Source organism: Scaptodrosophila lebanonensis, unplaced genomic scaffold (genome assembly GCF_003285725.1).
Source record: "Scaptodrosophila lebanonensis strain 11010-0011.00,11010-0021.00 unplaced genomic scaffold, SlebRS2 tig00000118-arrow-arrow-pilon, whole genome shotgun sequence".
NCBI classification, from domain to species: Eukaryota; Metazoa; Arthropoda; class Insecta; order Diptera; family Drosophilidae; genus Scaptodrosophila; species Scaptodrosophila lebanonensis.
Window position 1 is genome coordinate 1,922,853 of NW_022060578.1, and position 19,642 is coordinate 1,942,494.

A 19,642-nucleotide genomic window follows, 5' to 3' on the forward strand; every position below is an offset into this window, starting at 1 on the left:
AGTGGCGCAGCTTCAGTTTGGCAAGCGAGCTGAGTGCGTGTGGAACTTGTTGTCGGACGAGCAGTGGTCTTAGGATTAATCGAGCTATTGTGAATGTGCAGCCCAAACATATTGAGAGTTACACATGAGAATCATTTAAGCAAATTTTGCACTTAATTTAATTGTTAAAGTTGAATCAACTGAATGTTGAATGCCAATTAAATCCATCGTTCGCCTACTACCATCTACAAGGGTCCGCGTGTGTGTGTGTGTTTGTGTTCGTTTTAAGTATCTACACTGGCCACATTTTCAACTTTGCGTGTTGTGGTCTGGTCTCTGGTCTCTGTGACTGCAGTGGTGAAGTTGGTAACTCGTTTTTTCTAAAACAAAATACAAAAGTCTGCAAGTCTACAGACGCGTGCAAGGCAGAAGAAAGAAAAAGGCAGCAAAAATCAAAATTGTTGTACGAGGGAAGAAAACAGAGCAGATTGTTTAGTGTGTACGGAGATCGGCCCTGGACTGCGTCCCTTTTGATTATTTGTTTAATGTTGCAAAGCCTGGAACCAAACAATACCAATTCTGTGTCTGCTAGCGATGCATGCTCTCACATATATACACACATACACACATATTTATGTACTCACATCCATATATATGTATAGATATTTGTGTGTGTATGTAGAAATTCAGCTTGTATGCCATAGATAGAGCGCCTGGCGGAAAACCTGTTCATAATCGGCTGTTTGTTTGTTCGTGCGGCCGTGTCTGTATTCGAAATTATTCAAATAAGAAAATCGTTTTGCTGTCGTTGTCGTCGTCGTCGTCGTCGCCGCCGACATCCTTTTTATAGTATACATATACACTACATCGCAAAAATACGAAAACAAAGAACAACACGCCAAAAATCTCGAATCGTTTGAAACTCGTTTCGCGTTCTGCACTCTTCGCTGGTGCTTCGCTTTGCCTCATCCAATCCACAAATGTTCATCAACGATGGCCACATTGGGCCTGTCAAAAGTCTTCATACTGGATAAATACTTCACGGAATTGCAAAAATTTTGGGAGACGGAGAAAAAGTTGCAGGGTAAGTAACTTGGCATCGATTTTGTAATTTTCAAAGCGCACATTACATTTCAAAACGTTCATACACGTTCATAATCGTATCGTACTTGTGTACATTTGTTATTGTCTGCTTGCAAGTTTGTTGCCTGAGTCTTCTGTTTTGATCCCATATTGGCTGTACATATGTTTTTTATCCACACATAACGTGCCTTGAGGGGCGTATCATCGTTCGCTCCGTTTACTAAGGACCTTTGCTTGAGTGACATTTGAAAATACTAAATTCTGCTATTCATGTCCTGCAAAAGACTTTAGTCCTGATGGAAAATATTCTGTTTTGTGGATCTTTCAGTTCTGGCTACTTTTATCCACAATTCCATATTAGTTGCCAAAAAAAAAGATAGGCTGCTTTCAGTGGATGGCTCGGCTGCTTGCCACCGCCACCTCGACTTGCAACATTTGCCAGTCGCCTTAGTCCGTTCCCGCCCGCCTCTATCTCAATTTTTACGACCAGTTTGGGGCCCACGACATCGAGCTTTAAACAAAGTAAGTACGCCGCTGGAGGTGGCGGCTGCTAGTTCAAGCTTGTTGTTGTTGTTGTTTGCGTATTTTTCGTTGTTGACTCTCTGGAGCCCAAGTTGTTGGTGTGCTTTGTTAGGCTCCACACAGATGCCAGCTTCGACGAAAATTCTGGGCTGCTGTCGCGGCTGCTTATTTAGAGTTGAACTTTTTCTACAAGCTGAAAACGAAAAAAGAAACTCATATTTGGTCGGTTCTGTGGTGGTTGATGCTGAAGCTTTAAAACAAAACTGGTTTCCTCTCATCAATGATATCGGTTTTTTGAACACTGAGCCAATTGGTCGAAGCCTTTGGGCATCGAATTGGTTTGTATTCGTTGTTGTTGTGGTTGTACATGTGTCGAAGAAATTTGTTTTATAACTGACCAATTAAAGTTTGGATTGCTTTTATTGACGTGCTTTTCTCTTAAACGTTCCCATTTCAGTATGTCGAGCTTTTTAACTGCATTAGTCTGTATTTGAATTCTTCAATGCTACTTATTTAGCAACTTATGTTGTCTTCCCAAACTCTTCACAAAGTCTCCATTTATAAGTAATAAATGCACAAGAAATCGTCGGGCGCTGAACCTTTGATCTAAAAACATTCTATTCTCTTAATTTGTATTCCTTTGCACCTGCTGCCCAGTTGTCTACACACTTTGTTTTAATTATTCTATTAAATTACTTCATTAACATTTTATGCTAATTTTCCGCAACACAAGCCAAGCGACTAATACTGTTGTCGATTTAGTCAAGCGAGGCAAATTAATTGGTGTGAATGGCATTTCTTGTGCTTTTAAATTATGGATAAACAAATTGTATTGGCAGGCATCGAAAATATCACCGTAGGTTTGCTTATGTTCTCGTCCTGCAGAGTCAGGCACTTAAATTTAAACAGCAACAAAATCTGCTCCGACCGTGTTTCGAGTATTTTTTTTGGGCTCCATTAATGATAACATTTAATTATTTACACATTTGGCGCTTTCATAAATAAAATCATAAACACTCATTAGAAACTTTTGTCATTTTTTTGAATGAAATTAAAAAGGTTGGAAGGGGAATGTGGCGGTAAATGAAACACGAGGCAAACTTACAAAGGAACGTCTTATTTATTCTCTGACTCGGAAGAGACTCGGCTCGAGCGGATTGCTCCAGGCACAAGATCGGGGAAACACCTAATAGGGCTGCCAGAGTTCCTGTGTACATACTCATCCTACTAGAAAAGTTAGACACTAGTTTAATTTAAAAAGTGCATACTCTCCTTATCAAATCCATAAGTAGATAAATAAGTCTATTTGTAACATAAACATAGTTTTTATTAAAATAGGTTAAAAATCTATTAGGACTGCGTTTCGAGTGTTGTTTTCATGTATTTGAAAACCGATTATAGTAGTGCCACTTGTATGGTGTATTAAATGGTTTTACAGCCAAGGAACTAAACATGTTTTTTCGAAACCATATATCCTTACTGCCTGCTACAAGGTAAAATTTTAAAATATATTAAATGTGTGTTTCTGCGTATCTATATGCGTGTATGTGTGCAGAACAGAAATAAGTCAAGGCAGCAACAACAACAACAGCTGCGGACGGAGCTTGGGCAGAGATTACTTTTCTGGCTATAACTTCCTTCATAATCGACCTATAATGATGAAACTTGACATACGGGCACATAATTACTAGCTGGATATAATTACAAAATTTGAAGAATAGAATTAGTGAAATCATAGAAAATAGAGAAATAATTGTCCTTTCTCGCCTTTAGAAGAATCTGGATACCAAGTTTGATAGTTCTAGCTCTTATACTCTTCGAGGTCTATGCGTTCAGACAGGTTCAGGTGTACTCACAAAGCAGAAGGACGAAGATAGAAGTTAGAGTAAGCGTAGTATTGTAAGTGTAGCTGTAAGGATAGTGTGTACTTATAGTAGAATAGGAAAGAAAGTGGAGTTGTTTGTTAAGTTTTGAGAGCGGCGTAAAAAAAGGCTGCCTGTGAGAGCATTTAAATAATTTCCACTAATCCGCTTGTTGGAGTAATCTGACTGGCTCGTTCCTTTTGAGTGCCTAACATAAATTACAGCACACTCTAGTCGGCGGCCACACCTGGGCCAGAGCATTGTTGCAAGTGTGACAAAGCCAGATATGTCAAAAGAAGTCTTATTTACCGGTACAGTTGTTCTACGTCTGAAAAAGGACAAGCTAACGGCTTAGTGCAACCCCAGCACAAGCACATGTGTTCGGGCAAGGCTCACCTTGCCAGTCCTTGACACAAGAAGGACATCTTGAAGGAGAGGAGAAGAACAGCTTATAAAGCTGAGGCTAACCGAAATCTCAATAGTGGTGGGGGCGGTCACGGGTCACGGGTCACTGCCCGATTGGCAGACACGCTGTGAGACTGGGAATTCCATATAATGACTTCTGCAGAAGCTGCAGAGACGAAGAGGAGGAAGTAGACTACTAACTCTAGGGAACCCTTTTCTAAACGACCACTCTGAAGCAACCAACATAGAGTTCGTGAGCTTTATTCGATTTTTAAATACCACCGGGTGGCTAAGGGTAGACTATATATAGAGATTAAGTAGGAGGGTAAGCACAACCACCCCAGCCATTACAACCTAACCTAACCATACCTACATATAGTATTCTAATGTAGTCTACCGCACACATAAGGATACACACAAATTCAAAGTAAATTGATGCAATCGAAAAAGTACATCATCGAGTTGTGAACAAAGTTGAACACTCCCCTTCTTTGTGTGTTAAAGATTTGAATGAAATCGTGCTACTCTGAATAGCTCACCTATAATGAAGAGTTTTTAATATTTAATCTACGCTTGCATTTAATTCTATGTCAAATCAGATGAGAAACAGTATACATTCATTAAATTATTTTATTCTACCCTGCCACATCAGTATATACATATATCATAAAGTATTCACAAAATATCAAAAATCACAAACTCTGAAGATGGCTCCAATAGTGGCGCCTGAAGTTGACATGTTAACAGTGTCGAAGAGCTCAGTGAATCAACGCAAGGCCATTCTGGGATTCGCTCCACGAATCGGACTCTCGTTTGTGGACTACGGTGACTTGGATCGGATAGACAGCTTCTATTTGGAGTCCCAGAAGTATCGCGACTACTATCGGGATCCGTACAACAAGTTGCATAAGCCGGACCGGTTCCGCCTCCACCAAGGCAAATGCGGCATTAAGCTGGATGATAGCGTGCAAATGCTTCTAAAGCCAATAAACTGGGTCACAGAACGCCAACCTGTGGTGTTCCCCACTAACTATACCTCTGATATGGATTTGGACCGGGGTGTCGAGTTATTTGGTTGCTATGACAAAAACTCTTGCATTCGATTCAAGCGCTGAGAGAGAGGCCCAATGTGTATTCTCACCTTCAATGCAAATTTATTATTTCCGCTTTACATATTAGATCTCAACAAATTCTCGGTCCCATACGAATGTACAGCTAAAATGGTTAAAATTTAAGTTTGCTAAAAGCTTCTGAACATGATATTAAAAATGCTCAATTCATTGCATTCTCTACCATGTTTTGAAATATTTCTGTGGGAAAATAACTTGAAAGGCCTTTCAGCTCAAAAATTGATTAACCTTGGCTTTCTAATCTAGGACTTTTTGATGCTGGGAGTACGAGCTGTCTTTGTAATTAGTAATTACTAATTAGATTTACTAATAACTATTTAATCCGATCCTCTTCTAACCCCAACCCACAGATGCTTCATCATCCAATGAGGCCGTGCATCTGCAACAGCGGCTCAAGAGTCTAAGTACTGAGCTGGTCACACTCCGCAATCGCTTGCACGTCGGCGCACGTGCTCCGAGCAACGGTACACAGCAGCATTCAGCTGGGAGCCGGAGTGGGGGGAGTTCCGGGCCCAAGGCAACTAATTTTGATCTTCATGCGTCCAGCCCGAATCTTAATCTAAGCACAGCAGGAGCGGGCCTGTCCGGCAATGCGCTCCAACAACACGTTAACGGGAATGGACAGCATTCACTGGCTAAGGTGAGGAAAATGTCGTATTGAATTGGTTCATTGAATGAATGCAAAGATTCCCATCTAAGGGTCTTAAATTTAAAATACGTGTGTTCTACCTTAATTATAACTTATTTTTTTTTAACGATTGTCGTTAACAATACTCATGGATTTCATGCAAATCTATATAGATTTGACTGCTTTGACTTGCTGTTCTCGATGAAGAGATTTTTGATATCGCTTTTTGGTTCGCATAACATAATCAGTATTTTAATAATAAACAGCGTGCCATGCAAAGAGACACATGTTCCCATATTTTTGGGCATATACGTTTATATATCTCCATTTATAATTGTTTCACCATGAATACAAAAACATTGAAATTCTCTTACGCATCTTATCTTTAAAAGTAAGAAATCATGGCTGAAATTCAAACCTCACCTAAATGTGCATTATAACAATTATATTTTGCACTATATATACTAAGTGTGATAACTTTTGTTTAGTATTCGGAGTACACAAATGTGTATAATGATTACAGCCCATGTCCATGGTTCAAGGGTTTTCTGAACAAATTTCTGTGTCCATTCCCTTGCAGCACAACTTTTGCCAAACACTGCCGCCGAACTCCAGCCTTAACACCGTGGTGTCGGCCCGCAATACATCCATACCGCACCCCTTGCCGCATCAGATTAACGAGAAGTCCTCACTGGGGCATAGCAATGGGAATTTGCTGAGTCTAGGCGCAGGCGCCACTGCAACATTGCCACATGCCAGCAGCGGAGGTGGTCTGGCCTCCACACTGTCGCACAATTCCAATACCCTGCCAAATCGCACGGCGGTGACGTCGGCAACGACAGCGGCAGGATCACAAAATAATCAACAGTTGCCATTTATACCCGTGCCAAAGCACGTGAATCCTTGCCACAGCGTGAAGACGTTGCCATTTGGTTTTGGTGCCATCCGACTGAATCATAACAATGGCGTCAAAATGCAGCAGAGAAGTCCGACCAGACTGCCACAGGACATGGAGGATCTAATACACCTGTCAGGACCACTAACGGAACATGCTGTAATGCGCACCCTCCAGGCCCGCTTCAACGAGCAGCGCTACTTTGTAAGTATCCCAATGCAGCCGGAAAGAAAAACAAGTGGTTCATTTGTGCAAGTAGATAGATAGATAGATAGATAGATAGATAGATAGATAGATAGATAGATAGATAGATAGATATATAGATAGATAGCTAGATAGCTAGATAGCTAGATAGCTAGATAGCTAGATAGCTAGATAGATAGATAGATAGATAGATAGATAGATAGATAGATATATATAGATAGATAGATAGATAGATAGCTAGATAGATATCTAGATAGCTAGATAGATATCTAGATAGCTAGATAGATAGATAGCTAGATAGATATCTAGATAGCTAGATAGATAGATAGCTAGATAGATAGATAGATGGATGGATAGATAGATATATAGATAGATAGATAGATAGATAGATAGATAGATAGATAGATAGATAGATAGATAGATAGATAGATAGATGGATGGATGGATGGATGGATAGATAGATAGCTAGATAGATAGCTAGATAGATAGATAGATAGATAGATAGATAGATAGATAGATAGATAGATAGATAGATAGATAGATAGATAGATAGATAGATAGATAGATAGATAGATAGATAGATAGATAGATAGATAGATAGATAGATAGATAGATAGATAGATATCTAGATAGCTAGATAGATAGATAGCTAGATAGATAGATAGATGGATGGATAGATAGATATATAGATAGATAGATAGATAGATAGATAGATAGATAGATAGATAGATAGATAGATAGATAGATAGATAGATAGATAGATAGATAGATAGATAGATAGATAGATAGATAGATAGATAGATAGATAGATAGATAGATAGATAGATAGATAGATAGATAGATGGATGGATGGATGGATGGATAGATAGCTAGATAGATAGATAGATAGATAGATAGATAGATAGATAGATAGATAGATAGATAGATAGATAGATAGATAGATAGATAGATAGATAGATAGCTAGATAGATAGATAGATGGATGGATAGATAGATAGATATATAGATAGATAGATAGATAGATAGATAGATAGATAGATGGATGGATGGATGGATGGATGGATAGATAGATAGATAGATAGATAGATAGATAGATAGATAGATAGATAGATAGATAGATAGATAGATAGATAGATAGATAGATAGATAGATAGATAGATTAGATAGATAGATAGATAGATAGATAGATAGATAGATAGATAGATAGATAGATAGATAGATAGATAGATAGATAGATAGATAGATAGATAGATAGATAGATAGATAGATAGATAGATAGATAGATAGATAGATAGATAGATAGATAGATAGATAGATAGATAGATAGATAGATAGATAGATAGATAGATAGATAGATAGATAGATAGATAGATAGATAGATAGATAGATAGATAGATAGATAGATAGATAGATAGATAGATAGATAGATAGATAGATAGATAGATAGATAGATAGATAGATAGATAGATAGATAGATAGATAGATAGATAGATAGATAGATAGATAGATAGATAGATAGATAGATAGATAGATAGATAGATAGATAGATAGATAGATAGATAGATAGATAGATAGATAGATAGATAGCTAGATAGATAGATAGCTACTTATAACGAATTTAAAACTACACCCTCGCCGCTTTAGTGACAGCTGTACATAAAAACTAACCGGAATAAGAGAGGGATTACTTTATTGATATTTTAATGTTATCATTGTAGTGCTGTTTTGTGCACAATAGAGTTGCCCACAAAATGTAATTATTTCATTATTAGCCTTTGGTCTGCCCGATTGTTACGTAAACTTGCATTAAACTTGTGAGTGTGCAGCTGAGCCGTTTCATTATTTTCCCAGCTGGTATTTGCAGCGTATGCGGCAAGGCAGCTTCCCACTCTTGCTGCTTGTTTAAAAACCGGTTGGGTATAAATACATCTTGCAATTGTCTTCTAAAGTAAATATTGATCTTACAGACGAATGTCGGGCCCATACTGCTCTCGATTAACCCCTATCTGGACATTGGCAATCCTTTGACGCTCTCGTCGACGCGTTCCCTGCCCCTCGCGCCACAGCTGCACAAGATTGTGCAGGAGGCAGTCCGTCAGCAGGCGGAAACAGGATATCCCCAAGCCATCATACTTTCAGGTACTTCGGGTGCTGGTAAAACGCATTGCTCCATGCTGTTGCTGCGTCAGCTATTTGCTATAGCGGGAGGAGGACCTGAGACAGATGCATTTAAGCACTTGGCCGCAGCTTTTACGGTAACTCAAATTATATTCACACTTTAAGACAAATTAATGTTTCAAGCTCATAAATCTAGGTGCTCCGCTCTCTGGGCTCTGCCAAAACGACCACTAATTCGGAGTCAAGTCGCATTGGCCAGTTCATTGAGGTGCAGGTGACGGACGGCGCGCTGTATCGCACTAAGATACACTGCTATTTTCTGGATCAGACCCGTGTCATACGCCCGCTGCCCAAGGAAAAGAACTATCATATATTTTATCAACTGCTGGCCGGCTTGAATAGAGAGGAGCGCCAAAAGTTGCATCTGGAGGGCTATTCGCCCGCGAACTTGCGCTACCTGCAGACCGGGATTAATGATACTGGCCGAAACGAGGTAGAGGACTCTGTTCGTTTTCAGGCATGGAAGACATGTCTAGGCATCCTGGGCATACCTTTCTTGGATGTGGTACGAGTGCTCGCCGCTGTGCTCCTGCTCGGCAACGTTCAGTTCATAGATGGAGGGGTAAGTAAATGATAAATGCTACCCAACAAATAGTAATTATTATTTTAAAGTTCTGTAATTTAAATTGTACCAAATTAAATATTATATTTGATGGTGATATGATGGCCTCTGGGACATATGATCATGATCATGATTTATCAAGCAACACGGCGAATAAAACTCAGCGGGTCAGAGGTTAATATAATTTTGTGAAGATAAATCTGATAACCACGTTTGCTGAGCATTTAAAAGAACCAAAAATATTACTCACAACTGAGACAAACAGAGATCTGCTACATTAATATGCCGTTAATATATACCAGCCATTTAGTTCGCGCGAAAGCACACATATTTAAATCCAAGAGTAACAGCCCGCCACCTAGCGCAACTTTTTATATGTGCGCACGCACAAAAGTATGCTATGCTACCAAAATGTCCAAAGTAACATTGAATAAACATGTAAACTTTTTGACAGCAATGGTGCGGCGTATCTTTGGTGCGATTGGTAAGGCGTCGGTCTCGCGCACGAAGTGTCTTGAGTTCGATTCCCCCGATTCCTTAGCACTAGCACTACTAAAAAGATTTCTTGCGTTGATGGCTTTCTGGGTAATTTACGTCTGAATAATACACCATGTTGGACAAACTCAAGCAATTTTTGATTGCGCTGAGCAAGAAATAGTTTCTATTTTGCATTATAATAAAAATGTATGCACCCTTTTCATCCGGACACTCTCTTCGGCGGACACTTTTTCTAAAACATTCGATCGGTGTATAAAGTATTTAAGTATCCCCTTAAGCGGACACTCCTCTTGGGCGGACAAAAATTGGCTGAACGTGAGTGTCCGCCCAAGAGAGTTGCCACTGTATACCCCTATAGAAAATGAGCAGAACGAGTATAGTCACCAATTTCTTGACCAAACTATTTATTGTTGCATCAATCGTCCCTATGATAGCTATTAGAACTTTCTCTGTACTTTTGTTTCAGTTCTAGGTGCGGACAGGCACCCGGCCGGACGGACACGGCTATATCCAAACTTCTAGCCATATCGAAAACCACTCACTCTTTCCTAGCGCTGTGTCCAAGAATGTGCCATCCTTTTGCAAATTTTAAATTCACTCATTTGATTAATTCCTGAGACCATATGCATATAGTACAGTAAAAACTCTCCTAACGGACACCTTTTCTATCCTTAAACCGCTCTTATTCGGACACTTTTTATAGAACATTCCTTTCAGTGTAGTTTTTAGCGCAACAAGTAGTAATGGCATTAGGGCAATCACTTTTTAAAATCATTATAGCCTGTACCCAAAGGGTGAAAGGCTATACTAGTTTTGTGCGCATGTATGTAACACACAGAAGGAGGCGTGGCAGACCCCACAAAGTATATATATTCTTGATCAGGATGAGAAGCCGAGTCGATATAGCCTTGTCCGTCCGTCCGTCTGTCCGTCTGTCTGTCCGTCTGTCCGTATGAACGCAAGGATCTCAGAAAGTATAAGAGCTAGAATAACCAAACTTGGTTTCCATATTCTCCTAAGACCGAGAAAGTACGAGTTTGAGTTTTTTTTCGATGCACCCCCCCACTCCCCCGCAATTTGTGTTTTTTCTTATAACTTCCGTAATTCTCGGAATTTTGAAATCAATTTTGGTAGGTACATCCAGTTAGTACTAATGTGTCCGTGTGCCAAATCATCATGATAGGTCAATTCTGAAGAAAGTTATAGCCATAAGTAAAATCGCTGCTCATGCGCTGCCTCTGTCGGCAGCGCTGCCCGCAGCTGTTGTTGTTGTTGCTGCTTTGGTTCAACTTTGTGCTGCATACATACACGCATATAAACACGCATAGGTACGTGATGTAAATGTATGCTGTTAAAACTAAACATAAACATATATTCTAATTTAATTTAATTAATTAATTCATTAATTTTGTTTAATAATTTAATTTTTTTTTAAATTTTTTTTTTTTTAATTTTTCTTTTTTTGTGGAGAGTACAGGCTATTTTACTGTCGGGCTTGCTCGACTGTAGCGTTCTATCTTGTTTTTAATAATTTAATTTTTTTTTTTAATTTTTTTTTTTTATTTTTCTTTTTTTGTGGAGAGTACAGGCTATTTTACTGTCGGGCTTGCTCGACTGTAGCGTTCTATCTTGTTTTTATATATTTATTTCAAACTAGCGTCCTGCCCCTGATTCGCACGGGTATTTTTACAAAAATTTTAAAAATTATACCTTTTATAACACACACACACTTAACACACATACACCATTTTTTTATGTTTTGTTAAATTTCACATGCTTGGAAGGCTTTAATTTCTCAAAAGCATGATTTCAATTCCGGATTTTACTGTCAATTCATGTGGCGGAAGTCCAGATGGGCTTAGTGAATTTAAATGTCTTCAATATTAATCACGGTGTCGATCGATTTCTAAATTTTTATTTGGCTCGGGGCTTTTGAATAATATTGCCTTAATATTTAAAGTGAAAAGGTTTCGAGGATGAGTATGAACTGACAGCATGCTATTCAGGAGTTTTTTAATGTAATTTTTTTACACCTTTGGTTACATTATTGGCGTTTTCCATTCTTTTTTGCAAATATAATATAGCCCATGTTAACCGTCGATAGTGTAGCTTCCCAACAGTAAAAGAGTCCATTAAATCGGTCCAGTAGATTCCGAGCCTTTTCAATTCAAACAAACAAACATACAAACAAACACACAATGAAATCTTTCCTCTTTATAATAATAGTATAGATTCCTGTAATTTTAAATGTATCAAATTAAATACTATATTTTGGCCTGATGCCTCTCTATCAGGGCTTTTCAAGCAACACGGCTTTGAACGGACACTCTCTTGACTAGTTTTCAAGATCGCACGTCAATCAAACTCAGTTCTTCGAACTTCGAAAGCGTGAGCAACTAGCTAAGTCCTTTCTGGGAAAACAACAGCTCCTTTTGATCAATTTTAAAAGCCATCGTAACTCTTAGTACTGTCTAAAGCAAAGACCTATTTAGAATAAGCTGTTCAGCAAAAGTTTACAATTTAGGCAAATAAAGCACAAAAATTAATGAGGAACATAAAAAGATGCCCTGTACTATTGTTATTAATGTATAAAATACTTAAATTCGAGTTTAAGAGTTTCAATATTCAATTATAATAAATACTATTACATGTTTAATTAACATCTTTTTATTCGATTTCTTTACAGGGCCTCGAGGTGGATGTGAAGGGTGAAACAGAACTGAACTCGGTGGCCAGTTTACTGGGTGTGCCGCCGGCGGCCCTTTTCCGGGGCCTAACCACCCGCACGCATAATGCGCGAGGTCAGCTTGTAAAGTCCGTGTGCGATGCCAACATGTCGAACATGACGCGGGATTGTTTGGCCAAGGCCCTCTACTGCCGAACTGTGGCCACGATTGTGCGGCGCGCCAATAGTCTTAAGCGTCTGGGCTCCACGCTGGGCACGCTCAGCTCCGACTCGAATGAATCGGTACATAATCAGGCCGATGCGGCCTCCCAGCATGCCTCAACGATTGGCGGCGGAGGGAGTAGCGGCAATGCGGGCTCCAAGTCAATGGCGGCTCTAAACAGGGCTGTGGCTCATGCTACAGACGGCTTCATTGGCATACTGGATATGTTTGGGTTTGAGGAGCCGACGCCGCATGCGCAGCTCGAGCATTTGTGCATTAACCTGTGCGCCGAAACCATGCAGCATTTCTACAATACGCACATTTTCAAATCGTCTGTGGAATCGTGTCGCGACGAGGGCATCGTATGTGACACAGAAGTGGACTATGTGGACAATGTGCCACTCATCGATTTGATATCTTCGTTGCGCACTGGACTGTTGAGCATGCTGGACGCCGAGTGCTCGGTGCGAGGTACTGCCGAGAGCTACGTAACCAAGTTGAAGGTGCAACATCGCAGCTCGACGCGTCTGGAGACAAAGCATACTTCGGAGCCCCATGATCCCCGGATGTTTCTTATCCGACATTTTGCGGGCCGCGTTGAGTATGATACCACGGACTTCCTTGACACGAATCGCGACGTGGTGCCCGATGATATGGTGGCTGTATTCTACAAGCACAGCTGCAACTTTGGCTTCGCCACCCATCTCTTTGGCTCCGAGCTGAAGGCGCTATACTCGCTACCCCAAGCTCCGCGTGGTCTCAGCTTTCGTATCTCGCCCACATCACACTCAGATCTGCTCAATGGTGACGAGCCGGTCTCTACCTTGACGCAGGACTTTCATACCCGGCTGGACAATTTGCTGCGCACGTTGGTGCATGCTCGGCCGCATTTTGTCCGCTGCCTGCGCAGCAACGGGTCCGAGCTGGTCGGAAACTTTGAGCGCGCTACAGTGGTTCGTCAGGTCCGCGCCTTGCAGGTTCTGGAGACCGTGAACCTGATGGCCTCCGGCTTTCCCCATCGTATGCGCTTCAAACAGTTTAATGCACGTTATCGTATGCTGGCACCATTTCGCCTGCTGCGGCGCAGCGAGGAGAAAGCTTTGGAGGATTGCAATCTGATATTGCAATACGCCTTAGAACAGACCCCCGTGTTGGATGGCTCGGTGACGCTATCCTGGGCACCGGGCAAGCGGCATGTCTTTCTTAGCGAAGGCATTCGCCAGCACTTGGAGCATTTGCGCACTGAGATCAGACACAAAAGCGCCACACTGATGCAGGCCACATGGCGCGGCTGGCAGCTCCGCAAGAAGGTGGGCACCACTGGGTTTAAGCACACGCACAGCGGCATCTTGAATGAAGGCAGAGAATCGAATCACAGCCAAGTCCACGGAAAGGCGGCAATTGCAGCCATGACCGCTTTGTCAGCGCCCAACGGAGGTGAGTACTCGGATATACTTCTAGGCCGATCCTTCTTCTTACATAATGAAGGTACAGTTGTGCGGTCAAAACGAAGCCAGAGGTCTGCATTTAACAAAATAGTATTTTAGGAACATTGGGAAATATTATTAAAGATGCACGTTCTTCCTTTTCGATTACTTTCGAACCATAACAGCTAAGGAGCACCAAGAAGTTCGAAACACAAAGCCAAAAATAGAAGAAACAAGAGTCCTTTTCCTGCTTGAAGGAGGCAGTTATGTAGACCCGTTTGGATTTGCATGAAATTTGAAATAGTATATAGCTACCAATAGATTAGTTATGCAAAACTGGCATTCCGAATCGAATGGGGAACACTGTTGATGCAGCCATCTGCTTGGAAAGTGTAGGGGAATAAATCAATAAACATAATATAATCTAGAATTGATAGAGTCTATGTACCAGTAAATAATTTTATATAGCTTAAAAATTAATTGCATCATTTGACTTCCGCACATTCTTAGCCAATATGACGCGCTTGTCGGCCAAATCGACAAACCTCTGCGGCACAGTGACCAGACCGCGACCTCAGCCCATTGCCGGCACCCCACCGCCTGACCCGCATGAGAAATGTGACCAGAAGATTATACAGCAAACATGTAGTCTTTTCGGATTAGACTTGGTAAGTAACAATAGTGTGGCACACATCGTTCATTGCCGTCATTGATGCTGTATAGTACAATGGGTGCCTATCACGTTTTGTTGCCAAGCAAGTTGTCCGGTGGAGAAGCAAGGAGAAGGAGTACTTTTCTGAGAGAAGACTGTTTTCCTTCCTTTCTGGAAGTGGTCATCCGTTCTTAGTGGATTGACCACCGTATATATTCAAATTTTACATAACATTTTGTTTTATTTTCCCACTTTAAGGAGCGCCCACCACCCGTTCCGCCCTCACGCACTTATACCATCACTGGCAATTCGAAGCTAGGCTACCCCCAGAGTCGCATCATGAAAATGAATTTTCCCGAGGATGCGCTTGCTAATCCAGCATCGACAACAGCCGAGGCGCAACAATTGAAAAAAAGCGAGACAGTGACTGTGGTTGGCGCCTCAAGCGTACGCGGCCATTTAATAGTAGAGCACAAGGGCCACAGCTATCATGTGCCCTTTCAATGTATGGAGTTAATGGGTCCCAACAACCCGGCCAGCAACAACATTGTAATCGTGCCAAATGCCGGGGCTGCCTCGAATGGGCAAACAAATGGTGGCGTCAATATTTGATAGGTTTAGTTTAAACTTATATAAGAACTAGGCCAAGTTGGTTCGATGATCACATGAGTTTCAAACTTTCAATTCATGAATTGTCAAAGTAAATATGTTTTAATAAGTAGTTAAGCATATATTCCACATGCACGTTTTAAAAGAAGACAACTTCAGGCTGAGCATCCAACCAACTTTGTGCCAATAACAGTAAGACTGTAAATATTTGTATTAGCTTAAGAAAGAATTTACCCTTAGCTATCATTTAAAAACATACAAATTTTTGTAGTATTATTAAATTTTTTACTATTGTACTATAGGTTGTAGCTTCGAACGCGTCCACCATGTGCCAATCATACGAGATCTTCCGTAATTCAGTACACGTAATTCAACACATTTATTTAATTTATGGCTTCTACGTTCAGACGTAAGCACTAAAAACACATCCATACATATTCTCATTAAAATTCATATACTGTATTATTGAAAACATGAAAAATCAGCAGATGTTTATTTAAAATACTATAGATTAAGTTTTATTTACAAATTATTGAATTGGAATGTTTTTTATTGCAAAATGTAGTCCTGTTTTAACAAAAGAATAGTTTTGTATGCATTGGTTAAATAAACAATAATGTGTTTAAACGAAATTCATTTTGGAGTTACACAGACTCTACTGTTTAATTACAATTTGATAATGATTTAATCCATTTCACAGATATATGAGATCGTACTATCGCAAGCAAGGTCATTCATAAAAAATTTTGACTTATAATAAATTAAATGTACACAATGTTCGTTATTGTTCTTATTATTTGGATCGCCATCCATCCACCTGAAGAAACTTGCTTGACGGTTTGTTGTTGACGAAACGTATTCACCTTCGCTCTTCACATCGGTAATATCCACCCAGTACCACTTCCCTTGGTCCAAATGCTCACTAATAGCAGCCAACTCTTTTTCACTTTCTAGATGGGCCAGATGCCCGCCTAATATTTGACACTTTTCTAAAGCCGTGGACCACATTAGTTTCTTCTCCATTTCAATGTAGTAATATTTCGAACCAATTTTTGTGTAGGCGCCTTTGTACAAATATTGAAATAAAGAATGTATGCGTAAATATTTCCGCTGCTTTCAAAACTAAGAATTGCAATACCTTCATTAGTTCTTATGGCCGAGCAAATGCTCACGATTTGAACAACAAACAAAGTAATGATGTTTGACTCGTTCATTCCACTTAGTTCTAAGTCGAGTTGAGCCAAAGATTTATATTCTTATGTTAATAATAAATCAAGTTAAAATCATCAACAGATGATTTCAGTAGAAAACTGATAAAGCATTTTTTCATAATTAGTGATGACCTATCAAACTTACAAATCTGTATTTCCATCATATAGGAGATAGAATTATGAGAACTTTTTGCTTTTACTAACTACATATGTATATGCAATCTTTTTCAAAGCTGATAACAGTTCCATTCTAAAAAGAGCAACAGCTGGCAGAGTAAGTGACGTCATCAATATGGCGGTCATTTGCTTTGCGTAAAAAACAAATAGTTTATTTGTAAACAGCTGACAGCCGGTCGTTTATAGGCTTTCAAAGACGCGCATTTTCAAACGTGTTTGTTTGAAGCAAAACTACGAATGCAATGGACCAGATGCTAAACGAATTTTGCTGGCTGTCTATTTTGCAGCACCTCGAGTTAAGGGATCACCTGGCACTGGCTCAGGTCTCAGAAACATTACACTCGATTGTTAAATATCATTGGCGAAGCTTAAGTCGCGTTAAGATACTCGATGATACGGTGCAGCGTTTGACGAACCATCCTCGAGGAATGCACGAGTTTCTGGAGTGTGCTAGTGCCTCGCTTCAGGAATTGGAACTAAAAAATTGCTCCTTCCGGCTTCTAAGAAAATGGGAGTTCTATAGTTTCCCCAAACTGCACACTCTTGATTATCAAACGATGTACAACGAGGATTGTGCCGACGAGGAGACGCTACTACTCACGCAACTGTTCCCAAACCTGAGAAAGCTGACTTTGAGCAACAGTACCAGTGGTCTCCATTTATGGTGCTGGAGCAAGCTGCAGGAACTGCATTTGATTCGTTGTGACTTTTTGAATTCCGATTTGTTTGAGGAAATTTTCAGCAAGCTGCCGTTGCGCAAACTCACTCTCCTTTACTACGGGGATGACGTGTGCCTGGACGAAGGCATTTTTGCCGCTTCCCTTTGCAAAACACTGGAGGAGCTTGTAGTTGATGATCACCATTTAGTTGAGGACTGCCTTCGCAATTTGCTGAGACTGCCCAAAATTCGTCGCCTGACCTTTTACACGCGAGATTACTGCGAATATTTGCTAAAGAAAATTTCAAAACAGCAACCCCTTAAAGTGAACGCGCTTCTTTTCAACGATAGCTTCTGGAAAAATGGTCAAGTTGCCGAGAACGTGCTGCGCATGCTGAACCTCCGCCGATTCGCTCTGTATGACGATGACATAGGGGGAAATCAGTTACACAGCATTTGCGAAAAGATGCCCAATTTACAAGAGTTGTATTTAATGAAAATGCGTCAATTGCCGAGCACCAAAAAACTGTGGGACGCAATAGCCGCATCTGACGCATTGAAGGTCTTGGACTTATCCAATACCAAATTGGATGAGGAGTTCTTGGAGTCGAGCGTTGCGTGCTTGGAACCAACTCTCAGCAAACGATCAGCGCCTCTGCAACTGAATTGTCATAACTGCGATATCAGCCAAGAACGGGTGAGTCAAAAAATTCTTCTTGCTGAAGAAATTATTATTATCTATTCAAATTGTACTGAGTCCTTTCTATGTTGATATTATCCTTTAACATTTCAGATCTTGACTATGCTCAAGCATCCAAAGTTGCAAGTTACATTCGATCCAGTGAAGACAAATATTTGGAGCGCACGATTTGTTGATATTGAATTTACGTCCACTGTTGCCGACCTCAAGGGCAGCCCAAATCCTTAGCAGGAACAGTGCCTACGAAAGGCAAATGTTGACAAAACAATTGGTCCAATTTATTGTGTCGTTTTATTTAAGTCTTCGGATATCCAAAATATTTTCAAAACTATTTTAGCAAGTAGTTAATCTACTATGATAGATCATTTGCTTGACAGGGTCTAAACCGCTGCTTTTTTGTTTATTTCAAAATTATATAAATCTTTAAGGCAGGTCTCCTTTCTAAAAACAAAAAACAGAACCTGTGTACTTCAGAGGTTCCTTAAACGTAATTTAAGCCTTCACGGACGACCTAACAAGAATTCCATTTTTGTGTACCCAATTTAATAAAAGAAATTAAGTTGCAAATGTTAGAGTGGAGCGGGATCAACTTTTAAATATTCGGTAATGCATTTTGAAATGTTATGAATTAAATGTAAATAAAATAAAACTAGAAAGGAATGTCCAGCAACTCTCAACACTTGCAATAAACTGATTACCCTTTGGTTTAAAATATAAGCATAAATCGTTCGTAGAGATATGTGTACATTATTTTTCAAATACATATGTAAGCTGAGTAGAAATGTGTAATTCTCTAGTGCTGCGCGTTGATTGCATATAGCTCTTCGTGTCCTAATTTATTCACGGGAAAACACCAATATAATATAATAATTTGTATTATATTGGACTACTTACGAGACATTTTAATTCAAAGGCGCGACTTCCCAATTTTTTTTTAGGAATTTTATTCCAGGGACCACAAATAATGATTATTTAGTTTTTTTTAAACGAAAAAATCATTCACTTATACATAGTAACTTTGAAAAAACGAGGAGTTTACAGATATCCTTTAAGATTATCTATGCATGTTCACCATGATTTATAAATTTAAATTTTTATGCAATCGCTCACATTTAATGACTCATTTTGAGTTTTACTTTAAAAATTAACCAATAATCATTATTGATGAGCAAAAAAATAAAACTTATAAAATAATGATTATGCTTTTATTTTTGATAAAAAAAATAAAACTGAAGTTGAAATTTTGGCTGTTTCATAAGGATTATGGACAAAATTTATATATATCCTTTAATTGAGTTTTACTTTAAAAATTAACCAATAATCATTATTGATGAACAAAAAAATAAAACTTATAAAATAATGATTATGCTTTTAT

General features: G+C 39.6%; 4 protein-coding genes across 4 annotated transcripts; 3 read left to right on the forward strand and 1 right to left on the reverse strand.

The window, feature by feature from the left end:
* Nucleotides 1–733: 733 nt before the first annotated feature.
* LOC115628612 (unconventional myosin-IXAa) lies at nucleotides 734–15,524 on the forward strand. Its single transcript, XM_030524795.1, has 8 exons — nucleotides 734–1,063; nucleotides 5,332–5,621; nucleotides 6,190–6,708; nucleotides 8,675–8,962; nucleotides 9,022–9,447; nucleotides 12,632–14,270; nucleotides 14,771–14,928; nucleotides 15,171–15,524. Exons 1-8 carry the CDS (start codon nucleotides 973–975, stop codon nucleotides 15,522–15,524), a joined length of 3,765 nt encoding a protein of 1,254 aa, XP_030380655.1. The 5' UTR covers nucleotides 734–972.
* Nucleotides 4,489–5,143, forward strand: LOC115628472. Its single transcript, XM_030524594.1, has one exon. It carries the CDS (start codon nucleotides 4,559–4,561, stop codon nucleotides 4,964–4,966), a length of 408 nt encoding a protein of 135 aa, XP_030380454.1. The 5' UTR covers nucleotides 4,489–4,558; the 3' UTR covers nucleotides 4,967–5,143.
* Nucleotides 15,525–16,153: 629 nt separating the features above from the next.
* Nucleotides 16,154–16,773, reverse strand: LOC115628471 (C-type lectin 37Db-like). Its single transcript, XM_030524593.1, has 2 exons — nucleotides 16,660–16,773; nucleotides 16,154–16,585 (listed from the first exon to the last, which is right to left on the reverse strand). Exons 1-2 carry the CDS (start codon nucleotides 16,733–16,735, stop codon nucleotides 16,206–16,208), a joined length of 456 nt encoding a protein of 151 aa, XP_030380453.1. The 5' UTR covers nucleotides 16,736–16,773; the 3' UTR covers nucleotides 16,154–16,205.
* A 365-nt stretch (nucleotides 16,774–17,138) lies between these two features.
* LOC115628551 lies at nucleotides 17,139–18,978 on the forward strand. The gene is made up of 2 exons (XM_030524713.1): nucleotides 17,139–18,264; nucleotides 18,361–18,978. Exons 1-2 carry the CDS (start codon nucleotides 17,152–17,154, stop codon nucleotides 18,493–18,495), a joined length of 1,248 nt encoding a protein of 415 aa, XP_030380573.1. The 5' UTR covers nucleotides 17,139–17,151; the 3' UTR covers nucleotides 18,496–18,978.
* Nucleotides 18,979–19,642: the final 664 nt, after the last annotated feature.

Bases quoted from the DNA above. Each gene is read 5' to 3' on its own strand.
- LOC115628471 (XM_030524593.1), bottom strand. From the start codon at position 16,735: ATGAACGAGTCAAACATCATTACTTTGTTTGTTGTTCAAATCGTGAGC. The intron at 16,586-16,659 runs GTATTGCAATTC...ATTTGTACAAAG, and splicing joins GGCCATAAGAACTAATGAAG to GCGCCTACACAAAAATTGGT.
- LOC115628472 (XM_030524594.1), top strand. From the start codon at position 4,559: ATGGCTCCAATAGTGGCGCCTGAAGTTGACATGTTAACAGTGTCGAAG.
- LOC115628551 (XM_030524713.1), top strand. From the start codon at position 17,152: ATGGACCAGATGCTAAACGAATTTTGCTGGCTGTCTATTTTGCAGCAC. The intron at 18,265-18,360 runs GTGAGTCAAAAA...TTAACATTTCAG, and splicing joins GCGATATCAGCCAAGAACGG to ATCTTGACTATGCTCAAGCA.
- LOC115628612 (XM_030524795.1), top strand. From the start codon at position 973: ATGGCCACATTGGGCCTGTCAAAAGTCTTCATACTGGATAAATACTTC. The intron at 8,963-9,021 runs GTAACTCAAATT...TCATAAATCTAG, and splicing joins ACTTGGCCGCAGCTTTTACG to GTGCTCCGCTCTCTGGGCTC. The intron at 14,271-14,770 runs GTGAGTACTCGG...GCACATTCTTAG, and splicing joins TTTGTCAGCGCCCAACGGAG to CCAATATGACGCGCTTGTCG.